This window comes from Ammospiza nelsoni, chromosome 1, assembly GCF_027579445.1.
Source record: "Ammospiza nelsoni isolate bAmmNel1 chromosome 1, bAmmNel1.pri, whole genome shotgun sequence".
NCBI classification, from domain to species: Eukaryota; Metazoa; Chordata; class Aves; order Passeriformes; family Passerellidae; genus Ammospiza; species Ammospiza nelsoni.
Genome location: NC_080633.1, coordinates 77,789,780 through 77,816,485, shown reverse-complemented (window position 1 = coordinate 77,816,485; position 26,706 = coordinate 77,789,780). Strand labels below are relative to the sequence as shown.

Genomic DNA, 26,706 nt, shown 5'->3' with positions numbered 1-26,706 from the left:
TGCTTAAGACCTTGAAGAGGTCAAGGTCAGAAAAACAGTAAATACACTAAAAAAATCCCAAAAAAACAAACTGTAAAACCCCAAGGGATAGAAGAGTTCAGGGCTTGGAATTTCACTGATTCAGTGAAAAACTATTCTTCACTGAAAAACATTGTACATTTGTGACAACAATGGACTAAAAGCACGTATAAAAGCAGTGTGTTTCCACATACTCTTTCTGCAGACTTTCTACAGGTGATTTTGACTTTCATTTCTGGTGCTTCTTTTGTCAAGTTACTCTCGTTGCACTTTTTTTTTTCACGTGGACAAAGAGAAAAATCAAACTCTTATTTTTCTTTCTATTTCCAGTACAGAAGGCAAAAAGGGAAAAAAAAACCCCTTGTAACAGGGTCTTCTAAAGAGAAAGGATGTCTATCTTTTATTGAACAGGAATGCTAACCTAAGGATTATTTAGATTGTGAAAAAACTATTAGTTCTCTAAAATCCTTATCTGTGAATTTTGTACTATGTGTTATCTCCATGCATAGAGCTTCTCCTGATATCGAGAGTGACAGAAATAACTCCCTGCAGCACATAGGTGTAAGTATAATTGTACTCAAACTCTTTTTCAAAGTACCATTTATTTGCTTGCTTGTTTTTTTTGACAGTGCTACAGCTAATACTGTTTACTCTATGAAAGATCTGAAGACAGTACATTAATTTTTAAGCTCTGGGAAAACAAATCTGCTGTGTACTCATGTGATATTCTAAATTACTTCTTTTTACTTTGCTCTTCCTAAGAAATACTAATAAGAAGAGAAAAAAAATAAATGTGTGAGTTTCTGATGTGAGCCATGTAAAATCAGCTAGAAGAAAATTTTTTGCCACGGACCTGATTACTTGCTCAATTACAGAGTTTTGATTAGGAAAAAAATATTATGTGGAAAAGATCAAGGAGAGATAATTAATTTACCAGCTTCCTTTTATCCCATTCTTCCACAAAACGTTCACACATTTTTGAGTTTGATGTCTTTGAAGCTAATTTGCTGAGAAATTTTTAAGATTGTGCAAAGAAAACAGGTTAGCTACTGTCCAATGGCTTCTATTTCAGGTGAAAAAGTTATTTCATTCTGAGGAAACTGAAAAGAATACACTACCATGTGTCATCAAGGACTGCATATATCATTGTTAAGGAAGGATTTAATCTCCATATTTTTGTGAACTCCCTATCAAAGCATAATAATGCATTTTCCAGGTAAAATATATACATGTTTTTATTATTGAGATTATTTTTTTTCTTTTGGTCATTTTATTTGTTAAGACTTCTTCGTTATATACTGTTGAAATATTAGGAAGTAGTATCATAACATTGAATATCAGAATATTAACATATTGGGGTATTGATTCACTGCTTATGCACTATTAAACCCTTAAAATCATGTTCTGGTTTTGCATCTGGAATTTTATTTCATCTCTTTCATGTGGTCTACAGCTTTCCTTCTTGTTGGGTGAAATTTATATTTGTAAATAAACTGCTTCTGCATAGATTTTCCATTACAACTCTCACATATGATCACTCTTCTTCTTCATCTCTCTTAAAAAAGAGGTTTTTTTGGTTTTTTGGGTTTCTTTTTTTTTTTGTTTTGGTTTTTTTTTGTGTGTGTACAGACACTTTCCTTCTTCCTCTAATGTAGAACTCTTCCTCTTTGCTAGAAACAAAAAGTACTACATGACGCAGTAAAAAAAGATCCCCAACATCACGTTGAGGGAATGAGTGAATGTTTCCATAAATTTGAAAGATCATCTGTGCCTCAAAATCCATTGATAACGAAAAATCCCAGCTCTGCTACTCTGAACACCTTTTTTGTGTAAGTCAGAGGGTTCATGATCAGAGCAGAAGCTTGTCACCAGCCCTCTCCACAGATATGTCATGCAATGGCTGCAATAACAAAGAGACAAAGTGATCCTGACTGTTACAAAGATGACTATTCTTTCACAAGTAGGAATAAAAAACTTGAAACTTATAAATGTCAGTGAATGGGAAGGTAAACAACTTTCCTTAATTTTACCATGCTTTTTGTGGACTGTTACAAAAACTTTTTGGATACACAAATATATGTGTAAACTGGGGAAATTAAGCAATCTTTTCTATTTCCCTACTTCACACAGGCATTCCCAAAAATAAATGCAATTTCCGAGCTCGTGTGTTTTTTAATCAGGTAATTTTTACTATTAGCACATTTTTTTCAAAGTGTTACTGCTTTTTTTGTCTTTCTAGATTTACCATAACCCACTGCAGTCCATAAAAACTTGAACTGCCACTAACGCAAGTTTTTGATTTTAAGACATAACAAACCCCTCATTTTCACATTTACTTCAGTACAACTTCCAGACTAGTAAAACACAAGTTCTGAAAATGTTTTAAAACAGTTTTATATTACAGTTATTGACTGACTGGTGTTTTGAAACAGCACTCATGTAGAGGCCTGGTGTAATGTGCAAAGTTTTGCTGCATTTTGCACCTGATAATACACTCGCAAGTTCTGCATGAAATTTTTTCAGCACAGTATGGAAATTTCCATCTTTTCATGGACAGCAGCCATTCTTTATTGTGACTGACAACACATAGTTTAACAATGGTAATAAGAAAATATGCCAGACTTTTGAAATAGCAACCAAAGAGACCAAGCCATCCAAATTTCAAGAGACTCATAGTTAAATTTGGAATATACTTAATTTGTCCTGTGTTTAATCCATGAAATATATGTTTTTAAAACCAGCTGTAAAATATTTTTCTATAATGGGATGTACAAGAAGTATCTGCAGATGACATCAGGATGTAAAATTGCACAGCATTTGGTATTCTAGAATTGCTCTAGTAAAAGAAATAGCATTTACATGAACATTGCCCCATATGTTAAACAAGTGGAAAGTGTGCAGAAGAATTTATCTTACATAGCTCTAGATAAATGGATATGTTAAAATTAAATAATATCTTCTCCTCAAAGTTCTACTTTTCTGACTGAAAAATACTTATGTTCTTTGCTGTCTATTGTAAAGTCACATATGTTTCCTGCTTGAACTTGTTTTCCTTTTTCTGCAGGACAGATATATCTGGACCATGGAATTGTCTTGAATTTAACACAGGAAAAATCTAGTTGAGAACTACTTTCTTCCAGTTACCCTTTGACAGTGTTTAACAGAAAGCATTTCAACAAAGTCTTATTGTTTTACTAAAATGAACAGTAATATAATCTATCTGCATATTACTTTTAATACAAAATCTATGTTTCTGATTAAGAAAGAACTAAACTATGTTCACTATCATCTAATTCCAATAGGTAGCACCAATGTTCTCTCTGTACATGTAAAGAATCCCAGATATGATGTTTCATTCACTGCTATCACTAACTAAAGTAAGGAATGAAAAGACATCTGTTAAAATTTGATCTTTCTCCAGGACCAGTATTCAAACTATATTAAAAGCCAGAACCATACTATTCACACTTCAAGGCAATATATTCCTCTCCTTATTGTTTCTTATGGGTGTGCTGGTACGTCAATATAGATGTAATTTATCATGAACATTTCGATGATTTCTCTCTTCAGAGATGCTCTGACACCTTCTCCCTTCTGAAAAACTGCTCAGGCAGAGTAGGATTGCAATCCCTAAAACTACTGGCTGCCAAACGCTTAGGTACAAATTATTCTTTAAAAAATATGTAAAATGACAGGGAAAATAATATAAAAATAGTTCCTTCTGGGAGGCCATTAAAATGAACATTTATATATGTTCATTATACTACACATTCTTGCTAGCAGTACAAGAAAGTGCCAATACAGAGCACATAGAGTCTTCTTTGGATGTAGAGTTTATTCACTAACACATTTTCCATAAGAGACTGTTTTCTTTACATTTAAGTGCCTCAGGAGAAAGTGCACATATGTCGCAGCACAAGATGCAGGGCTATGTTTCTGATGTTCCAGTGTCTTTTTTTTCCTAACCTAATACTGTGAGGTCCAAAAATATTTATTCCTTTTCAGGAAAAAATGAAAATAATAAAAACATATTGCTTGATATTTCAAACACCCACTGAATACAAGTTTTCACTTAGTCATCCTAAAGTGAGTAAATATTACTCATATTGCCAAAATCCTATGCATTCCATGTAAGGAATAATCTAGCAGGTTTCTATGTTCAGTGGTGCTATACAGTCCTAACATAAGAATTCAGGGCAACAAAGATGACTACTATTTAGGCAGCAGAAACAAAAATCTGATTTTGACAAGAGGTCAACTTCTTTTCCCCCCTCAAAATATAATTTTCAAATTACATAATCAACTGGAAATATGTTCCTTCTGACCCAAACAATGTTGTGCTCTTAGAACTAAAGAAAACCCAGACAAATGTTGGAAACATAGAAAATATCACTTTCTCTGAAGGCATGCTCAAGAAAACTCTAGGTAAAACCAGGAATGACTCCTGCTTCCCACCTCTTCTGTTAATATATACAAAATTTTTGTTCAGACGTAAATTCACATCTTGGAGAATTTCACATATACGTGAGAGGAGCAAGCTACAGAATAAGTATTCAACATCACAACAATACTGACAGTAGGAGTAAAACAAGAAAGATTACATCAAAACAGTTCCTCTGTAAATGCCAATGAAGTATATTTTTTCTTTCTTAGTCCTAAGAAGGATAAATTTCTGACTTGATCTAACTTGTAGAGAGAAAAAGAAATCTACATTCTAAAGAACAGACACTTATAACTTCCCTTAGAGATTAGTAACACTAGCACTGCAGTAGTTTTACTTGGGAGTAACTTTTTCATCTATCTGGCTCACAACTAATTCCAAATGAAATTATACTAAAAATACTGCATATGTCTTCTATGGCTTGTCATAATAGGTAGGAGATCGACTTCAAAACTACATTTTTTTTCATTACTTAATGCTTGACTTTTTTACAATACATAAGATTAGAAAATATTGATGCATTTTAAATATTTTTATATATAGAATCATCAAATAGATGCACTTAAAAAATCATACTAAAAACTTATTCATACAAATATCCTGCAGTCTGAATTACAAAGGTCCTTTTGGCTTACATACAGGAGAAGAGTTGTTTCCTCTTGAGACCCAAGTTTAGATTCAAATTGTGTGAAAATAAACAAAATGAGATAATACATTCCATTCTGAAGATGAGGCCTATTGAGGCAACCAGTGATGCTCCTTCAGCTTCCAAAACATCTGCAGACATCACATAGTTAAAATACTACTTAGGCCATACCTAGTACAAGCCTCCAAGGTTTTAATTCACACCAAGTCATGAAGGGCAGGGCAAGATGGTTTTCAAAATGGTTATTATTAAATAAATTGCTTACTCAGGCTCAGCTGTCTGTGTAAGGTCAGGGCAGGAGCAGTGAGCACTCAGGCCGCAGACTACTCAGTGGTACAGGAGATCAAAGGGAGAAGCTTCCTCAAGACTTCCAATTTTTCAGAACGGATTCACCTTTTGGGGTTTTTTTTAAATGTTATATACTGGAGGTGGATTTTTTAATTGAACCTTTACTCCAAAGAGGGAAATCCCACTCCCCAGCCCAGAATATCACATCCTTATCTGATCAAGCTCTTTTCCTCGGGCTATCTTGCACCCCTCTATTTTTTAAAAAGTTCCATCATGCCTCTTCACTTTCCCTTTTTACACTGTGTTCCTTTGTGCATCCCAGCCTGTAACACCCTTGTTTACATGCTCCATGCGCACTGCAGTTCCTACAATCCCACTTCCTGCAGCATTTACACTGAATGCAGTGATAGACTGTCGTGTCAAGGACATATGAAAATTTTAAAATAAGATTTTGGCAGTTAAATTTTTTGCTGAATGATATGGAGAATTTTGGAAGGATCATTGGGTGCAAAACTCTGCAGCGAATAGAGAGTTATAAAACATATGTATGTTTTCAAATAGAAAAAAGTCCAAAGCTAAAGCTGTTTGTTTAAGAATTAGCGCAGCCAATGTGGAATTTTCATTAGAGTAAGTAATTCAAAGTTAAGGAGACCTCTGTTTCAGGATCATCTGTGTTTCAGCCTTTCCTAAACAAATCCAAAGGCTCCACAGGCAGGCAAAAAATGCATTTTCAGTTTAAAAACACAACTTGCCCCTTCCCACCAGAATACCCACATTTAGATGTGTGAAGACAGGTGTACACATATTTATATATACAGCACACGTACAATCTCTGTGAAGTTGAAAAAGACAGCTTAGATATCCAAGAATTTTAGAATAATTCACTCCCATTTTGTGGGTTTTATTGGAATGGGAAATTAAGACATTTTCCACAATTCTACATAGATTTCTAATAGAAAGAAGAAAGCTTCCAGCAGTCATCTTAAAGCATTTGATATGGCTGTGATAACAGCTCTGCAGAAAAACACCAAGGACACATTCACTAGAGCATGAGTTTGCCTGCCATTTATTTTCTCTCTGGAAGTGGTCCTTTCAGTATCATGCTGTTATTCAAATTAGCATGTGAGGGGGATAGCTGCTTGCAAAATTCTGAAAATGCTCAAGGACAAGTGAAGTCTTGTGAAAGCATAATTTAATTAATGACAACAATCCAGAAAGTGGTTTCACAGCCCACAGTTGGGATTAGTACACCTAGTTTCTGATTAATTCCGTTTATATCTTACAGCAGTAATGCTGTTGCTCTACCTCTGTCTGTGTATCTTTACCTCTTACGCTACACGCAATTCGGGCTTTGTTTTGTGAGTTTTTAAATTCTTTCCTTCTCATGTAAATAATTATTTTTCATGTTCCATTTCATCTCAAAACTTTTTCCAGGGAAAATTGAAGGCCTGTGAAATGGGAACAAATTTCTACCTAATATTAAATCAGTAAATTTCTAGTAAATATCAATTTTTCCCACTTTCTCCTGACACACTGCAAGAACAGATTACTGTATATGAATGCAGCTAACAAAAGATTTTTCAGCTGGCCTTCAATGTCATTTCCAGTATGTATTTAATAAGCAATAAAAGATTTTTTCCAGACTAGTCTGATCATGAAAAATACCAATTGTGGACAATCTCTCCAATAATAATGACAATATTAACAATAAAAATACTATTCTTTATGATAGAGGAAGCATTTTTTTTTCACAGCTCTGTTCCCCTGACTCAAGCAAAAGGAGGAGAAAGGTGATATTTCGAAATCTTGGCTGGTGAGGTATCCAGGCTAGATCATCAGAAATGCTCCCTACTAACCAAGTATTTAAAATAACTATTTTTGGACACTCTTATAAAGGACTTCTCCAAGAAGCCTCTGCATGGAAGAGGCACCTCGCTGTGCAAAAAGACTCATTGGCTCAGGGGCTCCAGAAAAAAAAAATCAAGTGGGCCCTGGAATGTCCAGCAATAATGTTACCACATCGGGGAATTTTGTGACATTTTCTGATGTCCTAATAATAAATATACACCTAAAAATCATGCTAAGATAGATAAAAGTTTCAATCTGATTAGTTATGAATATGATTTCATTTTAGTTTGCAAAGATTCTACTTATTCCCCTAATAGATCCCAAACTCAATAACATAGTTTCAGTAGTTAATCTACAAGTGAGTCTGGCTTATGGACAATTGTCTTAGACATAATTAAAAAAAAAATCACAAAACAACCAACCAAACAACCACCCAAAATAATCAAAAAGCCATCAAACAGTAACCCCAAAATAGAGCAAAAAGCAGAATAACCCCAGCAGAACCCCACATCCCCCAAAAAATCCCCACAAAAACACACAAAAATGAAAACATGAGAGAAAATGAATAAAGAAACGAACAAGATGATGGAAAAGATTACTGATTAAATGAGACAGGGCAGACAAAACTCTGTTAGAAAAGGTTTGGTCTTAGCTGGTCCCATAACAGGCTATCATTATGGAATGAATGGTCTTTTGATGTTTCTTCCTGACCTAAAATTCTGTTGCTTTCTAATTTTTAAAAAGCATTTTGGCTATTTCATGTATAAATCATCTCCTTTCAATCTGTTATCCTTCCTTGGTTAGGGAAAGGTAAAGGTTCAATTCTATGAATAAATTAGACTCTAACTTTTAAAGGTAGCATTTATAAAGGGTAGAAAAGGGGTCTATTTTTTTTCAGGGAATCATTATTTCATTACACATCAGCAACACTTAATTTATCTTGCAGACAGGAGTGCTGAAATACAACATATTTTTGTGATTCAAAAAAATCTTCAAGAAAAACCCACAAGCATAGAAACAAGGCAGCTAGTTTCTACTTCAAATTTCTAAAGAAGTGTAAGGCTTAAAAAATAACAGATTCATTCATTTTCTTACAGTTATTGAAATAGCTATTTATGTTTAGGATTAGCCCCATATGAATGAAGGGCTTAAATAACAAAAAAAGTGTGATCATACCACTCATGTTAGAGAACTGTCATGTGTTACTTCTCAGTTAGAGAATTTATCATGTGCTAATTATTTGTCTTTCTGAATCATATATATTGTATATACACATAACAGGCAATATTCTGCTGTACTCTGCAAACACACAATACAAGGAAATCAGAAGAAATTCATCATTTGTGGAAAAGACAAAAGAAATTTTTACTGAGGTGACATCTATGGAGGAACTTTTAAATAAAATAGTACATTTTGAACTCATAGAGTTACATACTTGCTATATGTGTAATTTTATCTCCGCCCATCATTTAAACAAAGTGAGGAAACTTTCCTAAATAATTTGGGATCCTCCCATTTCGAGGAGTTTCATATTTTCTCATTTTTAAGCAAATCATAACAAAAACTTCTTTCCCCTTTGGAGCTACAAAGCAGAACAGAAAGGAAAAAATCTAAAGCTCTTGGATATTTGTATACTGCTTAGCACCCTAAACCTGGAATTTTATATTTTTTAACTTTTTGTAAAAAGGCAGTATTAAAACTGTGAAAATAATGCCACTCAGTAGAACTACTCAACTAATAGATCCAATTGAAGATATAACAGTACCGAGATTTATTTAATTAATAATCCTTTCCATTGTTCTGGAAATCCAAAGATTTCAGAGACCTACAGTGTAATTTAAATTATGGTTCAATTATGGCTAAATTATGGTTCAAAATTGCAGTGGGTAACTTAATGGCAAATAAATGGTGAAGCTAAAACTAGTCGGTTGTAGTCTTACTCTCCTTTTACAGTCCTCATGGTTCCAGTTCTGGCTGTTATTTCCAACTTGCCAAGTTATTTTGCGCATAATTGTTCCATGTTCTCTCTACCTGTCTTGTGCAATGGCTTGCTATTGGTCACTGTGGTGTTGTTCTGGCTGCCCTGAGCTATGAGAGAATGCACTTCTGCACTGCTCCTCACGGCAGCCTGAGACCTAAGAGTCTGCTTAGGGACTCAGCAGTGTCCTTTAGCAGTGCTATCTGCTGCTTCACCTTCTGACTCCAGATGCTGCCTCCCTCCACTGCCACCCTGTACTCAGAATACCGTAGAAATCCTCAAGACAGAGGAAGAGGAAAAATATTAACAGGCAGTTTAACTTATTTCAACATTATGAGCATTTGTGAAAACAAAAGAGGAAACAATAAAAGTAAGCATCCAAAATTTAAAGATGCCAATCAACAAAATAAATTAGCTCTACAGAAGATAATCCAATGTAAAAATGTCATGTCAGAATCTGACCCATAAAAATATTCTTGACACCTTTGACAGAATGAGAAACAAAAAGGAACAGCGAAACCTATGCAGAATGTGAAACTGGCCTTCTTGTCACACATGTTTGTTTAGTTTCAGCAGGGAAAGAAAAACTCTCCTCCTAAAATATGCATTTAATTTTGCAGTCACATAGTTAAATACAGAGTAGAATGGGGGCTTATTTCTCCTCCTTCATGTAGAGATTCATAAACATGTACGAACAAATGTCTTTGGTTCTCAGTTTACCTCCTTGTCAGGAAACAAAATTCACCATTAAAGGCCATAAATCAAGACATTTGCAACTCTCCTAATCAACAAACGTGATAGTTAATTAATTAATCAAGTTCTATTTGTTGTATGTATCACAAGCACAATTAATCCAGCCACACAGCTTCTCAGCGTGTCCTCTGCTGGGCGTCCCACCTCTGCAGAATGGGTGAGAATTGTTCCTTTACACTCTGAAATTCCAACTGTATGAATAACACAGATTCTTTTATCCATTACCTCATCCATATCCTGTTACTGACACATAACAAAGACCTATCAAACAAAAGTCAATTCCAAATTTAGCTTTTGACTGTCAGCTGAATGTTAACAAAACCATAAAGCACTGATTTGATGCTTAGGAAATTTTCTGAAGTTAGTCAGGGTTCTGTGAAATTCTCAGAAATACTGATTATGATGAAGCCCAAAACTTTAAGATTTTAATTTTATTTTTTCAGAACTCTGATACCTCAGATTTGCACTTCTTTTGTTTTAACTTGAAAAGGAACAAGGAAAAAAATAAATCTTAGTGATCTGCAGATATGGGAACTTCAAAAGAATTACAAAAATTGTTCTCTATAGATGTTAAATACAAGCCATCCATTTTATACTCATAGGTAAACATTTTAATCTGTTTCAAAATTCAAACATCTCCTGTAACTAATACAAAGCCTAAAGACATCTTCTGGCAAAAGGGACAGGACTTAAAGCACTGACGCAAAGCAGAAGGCATTCAAAAAAGGGATGGGATATTTTAACCAAACAAGTTCACTGTCATTTCATGCCTGAAATCTGTCTGATCTGAGATTACACTCTACAAACACTACATAGAGACCCCTTGGGTCTTTCCACACTTGCACTTTGTCTTGCTCCTGTAAGCTCTGTTCTGTATTTCCAATGCACTTTTTCTCCACATGTGATATTATTCAATGGCTAGCAGAAGAGAAAACTCTACATGTCACCTTATAAACACATATGCTTCCATAAGACATCTTACTATACAAAGCTAAGTCATGCTTTCACCTCTGGGAGAGCTTCACAAACTTAATTAATAACTGGTTTCTGTCAAAAATTCTTCAGAGGGTGCATGAAACAAAAACCAGTTAGGACACGGATTTCAACATACAATTACATTGTATACAATTCCCTACAAATGTGTCAAAATCACACAATGCAATTTAATGAAAAAAAATCCAATTATTTACATCAGCTGAGAAGCCAGTCTGTGAAATTCAGATTATTGTCACATTAGGGTAGATTGCTAGAGTTTTGTCAGAAACTCAGTGTAACTGCATAAAATTCTATAATATGTTAATGGTACGTTAGATGTTATTAATTATCATAGGAGATGCTACACCTACTCTCTAGAAAGCTGCAGATCTCCAACACTTTAGTGCTTAGGTTCTCTTAACAAGACAATAGAGATATATCTTTCTCTCTGCACAAAATCTTCACAAAGAAGAAGAAAAGAAGGAAATGGGAGGTGCAGAGCTCCCTTTTACACTGCATGACTACCTGTTAATTATAGGCTTCAGTGGAGTGATGAACACTTCAGGATAAAACTCTGCTTGTTAAAGTCCCTTGTTTTGTGTTATTGGTTTATGCCTTCAGACATATTAGAATAGACATAGGTAGCAAGCCTGCATCTGTCTGATGTAAAATACATTTGTCTGTTGTGGTGACAAAATCCAGGAAAACTGAAGCCACTCCATGTGTACACATTTTTAATTTTTTTTTTCCTTTTATATAATAGATGCTGGAATGGGGAGGAGTTTCTTGATATAGAACTAATCTTAAAATTCAGATTCAGAAAAATGCTGTGAAGGCGAATTAATTGATATCTCCCATGAATCTTTGGATACAAGACTGTAGGCAATACAAACCAAAATCATTGCTTTAGCTATTCCTTTAGCCATTCCTGCTCCCCTTTAGCAGTACATGTAGCTTTAATATATTAATGCAACATGCAGTCTTGAAACATACATTATCTTCCTATTTAGTACTTTTCAGAATGAAAAAGATTTGAAGAAAGGTGCATTGAATAGCTTTCCTTCAGCTTCTGGTGCCCACACACATAATGCTGACATATTTATATAATCTTCCATAAAGTGCCAGAGGAGCTGCACTAATGTGAAGATTGAATCCTCTTAGCCTCCAAAGGGCCCACAAGAAGCTAGAGCAAGGTGATCTTTTGGAGTTACACATGAAACAAGGCAAAGATAAGAAGAAGGAAACTGGAAAGTAGAAACTGCAATGTGAGAAATTTTAAGTGAATGGAATCCAGCTGAATAAGGAAGGCTGAGGACAAAGCATTTCTGCAGATTATGAACAGACTTTTAATTTTGCCTCCACTTCCTTGATAGTACTGACAATGGGGGAGGTATGCAGGTGTTAGAAAATAAAGTAACTGGCAACAATTCAACAGAGGGGAATACCAAGAGAAATTAGAAACATTTCAAAAGAAGTTTATTCAAGGTAAATCAGGAGGGCTGACAAACTGGAACACTCCCCCACACAGAGAAGATTCCTTTTCTGCACTTGGTATTCAAGAACTGAAACATTACAGATAATTTTTTTGGAATAAGAGTATTGTCTTATTACAGTTGTAAATTCTCAGGTTGTTGGTTGTGTTTTGTTTTGTTCAGTTTGGTTTGGTTTGTTTTTTTTGTTTTTTTTTTTTTTTTTTTTTGGTGTGTTTTGTTGGTTTTGGATGTGGATTCATTTTTTTTTTTGCAGGGCAGGGAAGGAGGGGAGGAGGATGGGAAGGACATTTATTATAGATATCAGAAATGGGTCTTGCAATTTTCAAGAAATTTGAAGTTAACTTATTTATTACCTACTGGGCCAGAAGGGAAACTTCTGCATTCCCTCTGGGTTGCCTGTGTGGCTTGATACTTTAGTCACAATTCTACCTAGGGCTTTTTAAATCATAGTTTGCTACAAAGGGCTGACAGAGAAAAATATTTCTACTTAATAACTTATTTTGAGAAGGAATCAGAAACATTACTCTAACCATCTGATCTTCGCTCAAGTACACTTGTATATGCTGCCTAATTAGGTCTTATGCATACCTTCTGCACCTGGAATGGGGAAACCCTGGATGTTTAGACAGACTAGGGAATGAAATGCTGAAAATCAGTGCTGCAGAAAGAGACCTGGGGGTCCTGGTTGATGGCAAGTCGGACATGAGCCAGCAGTGCCCTGGCAGCCAGGAGGGCCAAGTGTGTCCTGGGGGGCATCAGGCACAGCATCACCAGCCGGGCAAGGGAGGGGATTGTCCTGCTCTGCTCTGAGCTGGGGCGGCCTCATCTCAAGTGCTGGGGGCAGGTTTGGGTGCTGCAATGTAAGAAAAACACTGAGCTGTTAGAGTGTCCAAAGGAATTTACGAAGATGGTAAAGGGCCTTGAGGGGGAGCTGTATGAGGAGCAGCTGAGATCACCTGATCTGTTCAGCCTGGAGAACAGGAGACTGAGGGGAGATCTCTTTGCAGTTACAACTTCCTTGAGGCAAAGAGGAGGGACCGACAGTGATCTCTTCCCTGTGGTGATCAGTATCACGACCTGAGGGAATGGCCTGAAATTGTGTCACGGGAGGGGTAGGCTGGATATTAGGAAAAGGTTCTTCACTCAGAGGATGTTGGGGCACTGGAACAGGCTCCCCAGGGAAGTGGTCACAGCACCAGCCCTGACAGAGTTCAAGAAGTATCTGGACAATGCTCTCAGGTACATGGTGTGACTCTTGGGATGCTCCTGTGCAGGACCAGGAGTTGGACTTGGATGATCGTAGTGGGTCCCGTCCAACTCAGCATATTCTGTGATTCTGTGATTTTATTAACCACTGTAATAATTATCAATATCCCTATTGAAGTTAGAGAAGTATATTTGAGGGATGCAGAGGTGTCTCTTTAATAAAAACTATCACTTTCTGCAGTTGATTCACCAAGAGAAAAGTAATGCATAATAGATGAAAGACAGTATAGTCTAAGGTAGAAGTTAATAGCTCTGTAAATAAGAAGGTAGCCAAAGCTAAGAACAAATTACAGATTTTTCCCCTAAAAGTGTTTTTATTTTGAATAAATACATAGAAGGAAGTGGACTCTGGGTGTCACTGGTTTAGGGTTCATACACAGAGGCCTCTCAGTGGCATCTGATTTTCTAACCGATACCCCAAAGTCAAAACTGGAAAGAACCAAATCAAACAAGATAACAATATGATTTAATTCCTAAACAATGCACTCAACTGGAGCTACAGAGTATCACTAGCACTTGTGAGACAGAAGAGGTTTTCTGGTTCGGGTTGGACTTTTTATTTCCCCACACACTGTTGTCATTATTTAAAGAAACAGTACCATATACTGCACGTATTTCAGCTTTTACCTGTAACCTATATTAAAATTTTACATTATCTTTATGATTAATGATTTAAATAAAATTTGAATGAGTAAATTGTCAGTTTTCTTTAAGTATGAAAACTATTCCTTGTTCTTGGAAAGAATCATGTCACTATGTTTTTATGCAATGTAGATAGAAAATCAAGAAACTATTTCTTCCAAGTAAAATGTAAAACAAGACTTGCTAGTAGTCTTTTAGACATATAGAGAAAAGGTTTTCTAAGAAAGGAGGATGGACTGGAAATTCTGAATTCATCACTGATATTCTCTGACACAGTCAAGCTTGGAATAATATTTAGTATCGCAACAAACCCTTATGATACAGATGTGTGACAGGTAAAAGTGCTTTTTGTTAACATTTATCTGAGCTATCTGTATTTGAGGACTTATTTATTGAATGCATGATTTATTGAATGCATGGCCTTTGTGTCAATGTGACATAATTTTTACCTGATGACTTATCTCAATTCATTATTGAGGGACTAATTAGGAGCACTGATGTGGCATTAAATATCAAATAATGCTATACTAAGCAGTTTCACCAATTTCATACATACATGAACAACTGCATTGTTTCCTTTATTTTTAGGCTGTCAACCTTTCTTTTTTTTAGTTGGTCTTTTCTTCTTTTTTTTTTTTTTCTTTTGCGTTTTATGATTTTTGGCAGCTTAGTATGACTCTTATTGCTTGTTGGAGAGAAGGGAAAGAAAGTAAAAAACCATTCCTGATTCATACTACTGTATTACTTAATACTCTCTAGGTCACTACCCAACCCACTTCATCTTATTTCAGCCAGAAGAGTCCTCCCCTGTTCAGGTGTTTATTATACTACTTCCAAAGCCATAATTTCCCATAAAAAATCCTGTACCCAGAAAAACAACAGCTATAAAAGAATATAAAAATTCCAGAAATGAAGCTGTTAATTGAAAATATGGATTTTATCAAATAATGTGGCTAATAATCCAATTAGTTTCTTCTCATACAGAGACTGTTCTATACTTTACATCAGCCTGGTAGATCTTCTCTGAAATATTTTTTTTGCTGTGGAAATAGATAAGAATATGAAAACCATGATTTGCATTTGAGGTACAAGTGCACTGTGGTTTTAAAGAGTTACTGGTGGGGGATTTTTCCCTTCCCAATGATTTCTAATATTCAGTTTGTTCATCGGATTGTTTCCAAGCATTTAGCTGATGGAGTTTTATCTTAGAGATCATAGAACCTCACAGTTCTTTCAATGAGTTGTAACTGTTAATGCAGTTAAAACTACTCAACTCAGTTGCTGCTCATGTGCCTCATTCTATCTTTATCTGTACTAAATTTCAGTCATTCTTGGAAGGTCTTTCTGCTAGACTTCATTATGGTTGGTCCTTCCCTTTTTCTTCTCAGTAATAAAATTTGTCACCTAGCTATTTGTCACCTACCTGCTTTCCACAAATAGTTTAAAATGTTAAGTGGTATTGCTTTTCCTCGCATGAAAGTTTTGGGGATTGCTTTGAGATTGTTTTTTGTTTGTTTACTGTGTTGCTATAACTGCACACTTTGGTCCTCAGGCACCGAAGTAGTTTTATATATCTATATGCCAAAGTTATTTGGTGAGGTATTTCTTCTTGGGTTACTGCAGCAGATATGTGTGATAATTACTGTTCATTTGTTGATTTTCTCCAGAGTCTCTCCCACAATGCCTCAGTTTGAGACTTCACCTTTGATACATTCCTCATAAAACAACTGTTCAAGGTCTCCTAAAGAGATTAAAAAGCATTCTTTTAGCTTTTCTGCAAAAGTCTTGTTTTGTTTTCTTTAGATTTTTAATGTTTCAGAAGTGTCTTCTGTTACAGTAGCCTCTGGTAGGGTTCCAGATTCTCATATTTCTAAAGAAGAATTTTTATTGCCAGTTTTTCCTCAAACTCACTTTAAAGCGGTTTTTTTTTTTGCTTCACAATTAACGTGTAACATTTCTTAATCCTTTCTATTTCTCTCATCTGGAAACAGACTTTTTTTAAAGGCTACACCTTTATTTGCCCTCATTACTGTATGATTTGGTCATCCCAACCTCCTTTAGCCCTTCATGTCTTTGTGTTGAGTATTTTGCATTAGCTTCATGCATTGCTTAAATTTTGATTTAGTTCCTCTTTTTTAGATTGATGACTAGATAACTTCTGAGGCAGATATTTTTTAGGCCTACAACCTTTTGATATTAGGGTTCAAGCTCAATGTAAAATTCAACCTGTGTTCCAGGGAGTAACTGAAGTCTCCCATCATTGCTGCAATTTTCCTGTCTTAGAATCTATCTGAACACTCAACATATCATCAGCAACTTTGTTATTTCAGTCAGCAGGATAATGATGATGTTCTCACAGTTTTAATACTACATCTGAAACATCCATACAGATGTCAGATGCGGTTTAATTTGTTGAAAGTTATGTTGCCATGATTTCCATCCAAGGTATTCAGATAGAAAGATTCATATATCTAGAGTGTGCTTTACTCTAAACATTGCTTCTGTAATATTTCCAAATTCAGAATCATACTTCTTTAAGCCACTATTGACTTTTACAATTAAGATTTATAGTTAATACTAAGTAGTATTACATATATATATATATATATAAAAGGTAAAAATCGACCATATATTTCAAAATGCATTGTTATTATGGGCATTTATATTCAATGGAAATCCATATTAGTTATAAACATTTCTATTTGCTTTGCAACCATATACAGAAACCCTTTCCTGACTTTCTTAATGTAAAGGAGGGTGCTTGTTTGTTGGATAGCACCTCTTTTATCAGTATCACAAGAAGGCCTCAAGTGGGACCTTTGAATATTATGAAAAGATCTCTTCAGTAGAACTGCAGTTATTAGTATGTCTTTCATATGAAACCTTGAAAAGCTCTCCTTTTTCATACTGATAGCTTAAGTATCCATTATTAAAATTCACAGGAAGACAATAAAAAACCCCACACTTTGGCAACAGTTAAGGTTACATATATCTGTCAACAAAACAGACAAGGACATGCAATGATCTCATGCCGCACAAATTAATTGTACACTAAGCCTGACTGAAATCCGAAGTGTGAGTTTACAAATACAAACTATTAACTCTGATGATTGGAATTTTTTTTTGTTTGTAATCTGATGAAAAATTTAAAAAAAATATTAGAAGAGCTAAAATGAAGACCTGATACAAAGATATTTCTGTAACAGTTCTATCTCCTGTCTTGAATAGCTCCATACGGGCAACCTATCTTTGAGAAAACCTCAGCAAAATTCTTGAGAGAACAGACTTTTTAGCAAATGGTCCCAAGATCACAAGAATACAAAGATTACTTTAAAATTATTCTGCTCTAATCTCAGATGTAAAGATCTATCACTGCTCAGGTTCTTGACTGTAAACCATTGTGCATAATCTGAATGCACACCTCATCTCTCCACTTTCTTTCCAAACAAAGAGGCTGGAGTTCTTCTTATTGTTATTTAAAGTATATTTAAATTGCAGATGATAAATTTGAAGGAATAACTATTTAAACAAGAACCAACTGCTTTCCAAGGACCAACCAGAGCTAATCCAGCTAGGCAAAAAAAACTTTAAAAAAACCATTCTGAAATAGTGCTTTCATTTTTTTACAGGCATTTTTTTCTACTACAATAAGGATAAAAATCTGAAGTATTTTAGAAATTAAACATTTACAAAAACATTTGATCTCAATATTCGTCACTGTGATTTTAGTTCCACAGACTGTGTGTTATATGATTAGAAATGACAGAGAACTTTAAGATTTAAACCTCAGTTCTCCTGCTTTACTTGTTATTGTCTCACACATTTTTATTGCCATTAAAAAGTGTGCATGTGTTCTAGAACAAAAGAAAATACAATCTGGCATTAGATACTAATTTTCTATGAGAATTGAAGGATAACATCTAGCCAGTGTAACTTCTAAGGCAAAGAAGCAATTGCTGAGAAGGCACCACATTCAAAATCAACAAAACTGAAAAAATATCTTTACAGCTGTACAGAATATGGTATATAAATCACCCTTGGCTACCTCTGCTGAGTCTAGGAATACTGCAGTCTCATAATTTTCTGCTTCTTGGATATTTTGAGAGTAATTAATAAACTACTAGACCTGAAATTCCTATTCTGTTACAGCATCTTCATCTTAGAAAAGCAGACCAGAAAAGCATGTTCTGCATGGTTTCATTTGTCATATAGGTCTAGATGAAAAAAGACCTAATTTTGATGTTCAATCTACTTCACCTTTTTAAACTTTTGTAGTTTGTTATACAGTAAATGAAATTATTTAGACTACAGTTTGAATCATTCAACAGAAGTGTTCCTGTCAGTGCTTAAACAAGCCATGTCAAGATAATATGCATAATATATAATATAAAATATAAGATATAATTTTACAAATATATCCTGAATGATTTGATAAACTATATTGAATAGCAAATTGATGTGGCAATTTTTTTTAAAAGACAACAAGGCATGTAGGTGTTGAAAGTTGCACAGACAATGAACATGAATGAGTACCTCTCTTAAGATAAGGTCAAGAAGATACTCCAGAAGTAACTGGCATGCTAATGAACACTGGAGTTTATCAGCATACTTTCAACTTCATTATCTATTGACTTACAATTAGATGGTAAATATCCTTTAAAAACGAAGTTACTAAGATCATAATTAATATAAAAATATGCAAAATTATCTTTGTTTCTTCATTGTTTCATCTGATGGATGTAATTGGTGCAAAACCACTTTTCTTATGGTTTTGTTTATTTGTTTTTCTGGTTTGGGGTTTATTTTGTTTGGTTTTTTTTGTTTGTTTTTGTTTTTGTTTTTTTTTAACAGACACCAATTATATGGCCATCTTACATAGTTTTCATATAAAGACTATCAGAGGCTAAGAGGTTATGCATTCAGAGTATGGCATGAGTTAAAGATGCAATTACAGAGCAGGCATGTTGGACCACATCATCTTCATGGTGAGTCAGTATTGGCTGACTCCTAGTCACCAACCCAGCTGCTTCTTTCTTAAGATCACAGGGGGAGAAAATGAGATGTAGCAAAAATCATGGGCTGGGAAAAACGGGAAGATCACTGACTAGTACCTAAAACACGTTTAACTAGGGAAAATTGATTTAAATTTCCTGGCAATTAAAATAGACTTGCATGTTGAGAGAAAAAAATGCAAAAAAATTAGAAACAACTTCTTCCCACACCCGACTTTTTCTCAGGTTCACTTTCAGTCCTGGCTGGTCTCTCTCTTGTCCCCTGGGGGCACAGGCACATGGGGAATGGGGGTCAGCGGGCAGCCCACAGCAGCTCCCCTCTGCATCCGCTCTCCTCACATTTTCCCTGTTCCAACGTTGAGTCCATTCCCGGGGCCGCAGGGCCGGCCCAGGCGGGCCGGGCTCTCTCGCAGGCCGCAGGGCCATCCCTGCCGGGTCTCTCCTGCCCCCGGCCCTGCTCCCGCTGTCCCCTCGGGGCTCGCAGGGCTGTTTCTCGCTCGCTTCCCCTGGCTCAGCCCCGGCTGCCGGGCAGCGTTTTGCCCTCCCTTGCCCAGGCTTTCCCCGGGGCTCAGGGGCTCAGCCGTGCCCTGCGCTGGGGCCGCTGCAGCCGCTGGCACCGCCTGGGGCCGGCCCGGGCAGTGCCGGGGCACGCCAGCACTTCGAAATGTTAAACCAATTCATTACCAAAGTAAGAAAAAAAAAAAAAGAAAGGCGGGAACAAGGCTGGATTTTCTCTCAAAAAAATTACTGCTAAACCATTTAAGTAAGAAGTGGCAGTTTCACACAAAATATGTTGGTTTCATCAACGCCATTGTTCAGCATAAAGACTGGCTGCTGGTGTGGCAAATTCCTGAAAGAATAAGTAAAAAAAAAAAAAAAAAAAAAAAAAAAAAAAAAAAAAAAAACCAAAACAGTTCTTCAGTCCATAATAACTTCAGGGAATATTAGATCACCTTGACAAAATTGTTTTGAACCGTTAATTTAAATAACAGTCTTCACATCGAGAGCTGATGTTTTGCAATATAGAACTGACAGACTCTATAAAGCTTCCTTACAAAAACAGTTATTACTTTGACATATTAGACTTAATGTAGCTGTTTTGACTTAAAAGAGCCAGTTTCTTTTTGGTGCAATTTCATGTTGACTTAAATGAAGTTAAACAAGGTAAACACTTTATCCTATGTCTTTGGACTAGGACTGAACTTCAATATTTTCATGCTTTTCTGTTTCTTTGGTTGGTCTGTCAAGTCAAAATGCCCCTGTCAGTGCCATGCTTCAGGAAACCTCAGATATAGCTGGGCACACTGGAAGAAAGTCAGACTGATCTGGCTGATGAAAGCTCCCTCTTCTCTTGGATGTGATTTTCCCCCAGATGACCTTTAAATATTTAGAGATGCCACTTAAAAAAACCCTGACCCCCCCAAAAAAAAAGATCCACAGCATTTGTGGACTTGTAGAATTCAAGTACTATGCCTTCAACTTTTAAATGTGAAACCAAATGACATTTTTCAAATGAAGGTAGGAGGCAGCAAAGTTGTCTGTGCAAACAGAACTCAGGACAAAACAAGTACATATGCATGCCTTTTTATTTGGGAAAGCTTTGAGTTTGGAAAGAATATTGAGTTAGCTTTTTTGTAAAAATTACAAAAGAAAAGGAGATGGCTAATGTGATATGGGGCCATATAATGTTGTGCTATACTGACATCAGGTTTATTATTCATGTTGTTCTTGCTACTACATTTTCCTTAGGTATAGAGGAAAATTATGTTATATAAATACATTATTTGTGCTAGCAACCCAAAAGGTAGAAAGTGAGATGCATGTTATTTGAGAAGTTGTTTTCATTGCTGATGACGCTTGTCTACCTTACAGAGGCATAAAAATGGCTAACAAATCATGTGCAAATATTTAGACTATGTCATCCAAAATTTCCTTTCAATTTTCTCTACTATAAAATAAAACTCCTTTTCACCACAATAAATTTTGGAACTATTTGCTTGTGCTAAAAATGCTGAAACGTCTGATATATTTTTTTATGTAAACCTCTAGAATGGAATAAAAATGTTTTAGTTGTTAAACACCAATTTTTTTTTTCTCTTGGCACTTATTCTAAAACATGATGCCCACTTACTGTCATTAAATCAGAGATGGGAAATTCTCTTGATCTAGTCAGGGAAGATTAGATTCACTGTCTTGTATCAGAACTAACTTATTGCAATAACATGTCACATATTACTTTGAAAAAATAATTTTGAATGTCAAGTCTGTTATGCTGTATTTATGTTTTCAAGAATAAAATGATGAATTAAAAGAATTGCTATCTTGTAAATCCAATATAACATCTGGAATTCCTTTCCTAATCTAACTTTCAGTAGAAACATTTCAAGATATATTAAAATTGTTATTTTCTTCTCCCCTTTCCTATATTCACACTAATTTCCAACTGTTCCATACTTCCTTATCTCTATCAATGTTAATCTGAAATTGTTTTTGCACTACAGGTAAACATGTAAGAACTAAGTGAAGTGCCATCCCCCAAACTAGGGAAGAAAAAAACACTTGAAAACCAATGCAGATCTGAATACCTGAACGGTCTTTCTTATTTACTGTTCAGAAGTCATCTGAAATGGATTAAGAGGTATAGGTTTGGTATTTCAGAGATCCAAAGGGTTCACAGATAAATTTTCAGTCTTGTGCATCATAGTCTTCTGCTATTCAGTCTTAATAGCATGACTCACTCAGCCCCAAATCCACAGTGACCTTCATTTTATTTACTTCCTGCTTCACTGCTTATTTACTTCCCTCTCCAAAGAAAAAGCACAGCAAATGATTAGTTATGACTTGCTTCCAGTACAACTGATTTTTAGAAATATCCTTTTAAGAAGGAGCAGACCCTCTGGAGACTGAGGTGTGAAGGTTCAAAATGAAGAATGTTATGGATAGAAACACATAGTCTTCTTCATTAATTTCCTAAAATTCTTTATTTGCTATTTTTCCAAATGTTGAGACATGAGTTATCTAACCTAGAAACATGCAGAAAATGCAAGAGAAATGTAAACTATATCAGCTATGACAACTGAGAGATGCAAAAGCTTGCAGTACTACAGCCTGAATTTTTCTAGATTTCTACAGGAAAATCTTCATTCCTCTGTTCTGGTGCAGTAGGTAACTGACTCATCATCAGACACTAGTGCATTCACTAACCTTGCCCCTTTCTGTATTCATGGCTATAATTTCATTAGAAATTTACATCAGGGGCACACAAAAGATAAGAATTCTCATATAACTGAAAGCTCAGTCTATGCATTCAAGTTACTTATCTGAGGCAATGATATTTTATCTTCCTTTCTCAAATTTCCACAGATTCTGCAGTGCAAACACACCCACACAGACAAACACACACACATACTTTCACCTGCAGGTGAATAGTCTCTCTGAATTAACACTTCCAGATACCACTGATCATTCATAAGTTTTCCAGAAACCATCCACAAATAATTAATAATTTTGGTAAAAGAAGTCACTGTGGTTTCAAACACTTTAAAGATACCTTTTTAAATACAAAACTATTTATTTGGGTTCTTCCATCAGTGAAACATATTTTGAAACACTAAAGACTTACCCCACGTGCAACAGCAGGGAATCAGCCTCAATAATCTCAGAACCACAGACAATATCTACAAAAGGATCATTTTCCATTTCTACAATAAGCTAATCTTTCCAGGACCTGTGTCTCACCAGGTTCCTAGACAAACCTTGTGAGTATGGTTAATAGGGATTAATTCTATACAGAATTCTCCAAATAACATTTTCTTGGAGAAAAGAAAAAATGAGTGAGAAATGGGGGGATGCTTTATACTAAAATACTATAATAATTTGTTGTCCTAACACTGTTTTTATGATGATGGCAGTGAATTAATCCATCCTCTTGACAATCATTTCACAGTAAGAATGAGAAAGCTTGCCATTTTCATTTCTGGCCTACCCCATTCTTGTCCTCACTGTGCATTTCCATGACAATGCCTGTGAGCATTATAACACCATTGTACATCATGACTCTGCTTTCTGTGATGTTACTCCCAAACTGGGTGTGAAATATGTGAAAGGACAGATCTGAAATGGAAGAACTGTCATCAGTGAAGCAGAGTAGTCTACAGAATTAATAATTGACTGAATTGACAGCATGCTACCACCCAACAGAAATCTGAAATTGAAGGGCACTGACTTCCTTTATAACTGAGCGGCTTTGTGTCAAAATTACTTGTCAAATTAAAGGCGTGTAAAATGAGACCTTGATGAGGTGTGTACAATTTAATGCAAAATTAGTAAAAAATATTTTTTTTCTAAAATGTCTGGGTTTTTGTGTTAAATGACCACTACTGAAATTTTGGTAACTATTGATATTATGACAGTCTCAGTTCAGGCTTCCCCCTGCCCCGCCTTTTTTTTTTTTTTCTTTTTAATTGAAAGTATATGCCTGAGCTAATATAATTGATCTTTTCTTCAAATCAGGTCATCAGAATAATCAAACCAAATGAAAAATAGAGTACAGTTGCTTTCAAGTTCCCCACAGCTTTTGCAAAGACAAGCTTACTAATGTTGTGAAGTACTCACAGTAGAAAATTATAAGCACCAGAGGGAATTATTTGAGGAAAATGGGAGAAAAATTGGTAAGTATAGAGGGAGAAATGTTCTCAACCAAGGCATGCAGTCACATTTTGACCACAAAGGATTGAAAGAAATTCTATTCATTGATCTCTGTAAATGTGGCATTAACAGAGTGGTCAGAGGATGAAAGGAAATATATAATAGCTTCATAAGAACATAAAATTGAAAGGGACCATGCTTTAGCTCACTGAATCCAGGCTTCTGTTCTGGCATGCATCATGTCTATAAATGCTTTCATAAAGACAAATATGCTGTACTTTGAAACACCTTCAGCTTTTTTTTCTTTTCCTGTTAGTAACCTCTTTCAGAATCTGATTTTTTCTTGTTTTCATTCTAAATTTACTAAACATAAATTCTAAATTAACTCACAGCCACCAAAACCTTATTTTTTCAAGTAAAACTGTAATCAACCTAAATAATTTTTATTTTTCATTGTGCTTTATTTGGAGGTGTATTTATAGACTATCATGTGTCCACTTCTATTATTTATGGAAATAATTAAACAAGCATATTTTATTCTCCATTACTATCCCAGCCATAATGTTCAATTCTTTCTGTACAGCTTCACATATAAATCATTTTTCTTAGCTGAAAGTAATCAGAATAGCATATAGGTCAACACTATTTTCCACAATGTCTTCAGTGCCCTTTATCACTTTTTTTATATATCAGCTTTTGCAGCTTAGTATTACATTCTCCTTCTTTAAGACTTGACACTAGATCTGGTAACCAGTTCTTTCTCTTCCTCTCTCAATTACAGTAAATCACTAGTGTATAACAGAAATTCATAACATTGTTTTCTATTCCCAAGGTTTACTCTTTATTTCTATATCCAAACCATATTCATAATATCTAGCTCTTTCCAGACAATGTTTTCATTCTTCTGCAAAGCTTTGTATCAACAATATTTTTGCAACATTTTTTTCTGTTCCAAAATCATTTATGAAAATGTTAATCATTGTAAAGCTGCCTGAATGCATATCTCCTCATCCCCTTACCCCTTTTAAAAGCTTCTCTTCCAATGCAAATAATTACCTCCATTTAGAAAGGTCCTTTCTCAGTTTACATTTTCTTCTTATATAGCTCAGTAATTTTTGGCATTCTGAAATACTTAATATTTTACTACGTTTGGTATAACAGGACATTTTTTTTTATCCTTTGAGTTAACAGACTCTTAAATAAAGTTGTTCCACTTCCTATTTTTAGTTCAGAAGATACTATTCAAATTTGGAAGCCCTCACTACCAGACATGTGTGATTTCAGAGGCTACTGGTTCCCTTGCATCACTTTCTACAATATAATTTTCAGAATTCTAATTTCAAGGGAAACTAAAATGAATTTTTTTTTCCATGCCCTCTTCCCCAATAACGATCTTACTTTACCCCTCATATTCTATGTATTTCTCTGATTTCATTAAGGAAATTAAGACTCATGTAGATTATCTAATAAAAAAAATCTATCATAATGCAGCAAGACAGTCTTCAAGGAGAGGAAAACTTCCTCTGTCATATATCATGGGTTAAAGTTATATAGAGGATTGTGTGTTATTTAGTGCAAGTTAAAACCCAAGCTCTACAGACAACATTACATATGATGGATCGGACTTCAGCTGCCCAGGCTTCAGTTCAATTACATTAGTGTGAACATTATATCTGAAGCTCACTCTATATATCAGAATATAAATGCAGAGCTTGTTCTTACAGACTTTTGAGGAACTCTGAGTAACACACCTTGTATCTCCTAGTATGAAAAAAACCACAAAAGATTTCCTTTTGGAGGAGACCTTTTCCACCTTACAGAGTGGAATGAATACCCTACGGAGCTTAGACTGAATATGCAATATTCCCTGAAGCAGAACTGAAAATAATTCTGAAATAGTCTGGAAAAGCCATTAGCAGTGACCTCATGCATTTAGGATTATAGAAATTGATGTAACAGGATCAATTGCACACACTCTGTTTAGCTGAGCTCAGAATAAAAGCTATTTTATCACATTTTAGAATCTTCATCCTATATACTTTTATTTATCCTTTTGATAATAAACAAAGTATTCACAGGCAACTGGCAAGTTCACTGTAAATCTATGTAGCAATCCAAGAGGTGTCTTCCCTTAAAAGAAGAGGTGCCATCTAAGGACATAAATGATCTGCCTCTTATCAGTGCCACATTTCTGGGAATGGAAAAAAACAAACCAAAGCCAAAGGAGAACAACCACCTTACCTTTCCTACATACTGAGGATCTGGTCCCATGTGTTCTTCTAAAACAAAGAACTGATTCCACACCCATCCACGCTTTGGACGATGATGCACTTCTGTTTCGCCTTCTATGTGTTTGGTTTGATTTCTGGTCACCTTGATGGAGCCATGGTGAGCAGCTCCATAACATCTTTGTACAAAACAGAGACAAACTAGGACTGGGCAGATACAAGATGTACTTGTAATTCTCATTGTAGGATAAGATTCCTGTTCAAGGTTTTCTTTCTCTTGTCCTTTTCAGCTGTAATCCTTCAATAAGGTCCCGAGAGTGAAGGTGAAGTCTGCTTCAGAAATACAGTCCAAATTAGGTTTTTCTGCTTGTTCATGGTTTAGCTGCCCATTTGGGAAAGCTCAAATTATATTTACATTATGAAAAGCTGACTGGAAAAAATGATATTTCTTCTGAGGTCTTCACAATAGAG

General features: G+C 35.3%; 1 protein-coding gene across 3 annotated transcripts in view; it reads right to left on the bottom strand.

Moving 5' to 3' along the window:
* CDH18 (cadherin 18) overlaps positions 1 to 26,476 on the bottom strand; it is a 157,286-nt gene extending 130,810 nt beyond the window's left edge. For all 3 annotated transcript variants that reach the window (XM_059468705.1, XM_059468687.1, XM_059468696.1), the window contains exon 1: positions 26,249 to 26,476. In XM_059468705.1, coding sequence (XP_059324688.1) covers positions 26,249 to 26,476 — 228 coding nt within the window. The remainder of the gene's footprint in view (positions 1 to 26,248) is intronic.
* Positions 26,477 to 26,706: the final 230 nt, after the last annotated feature.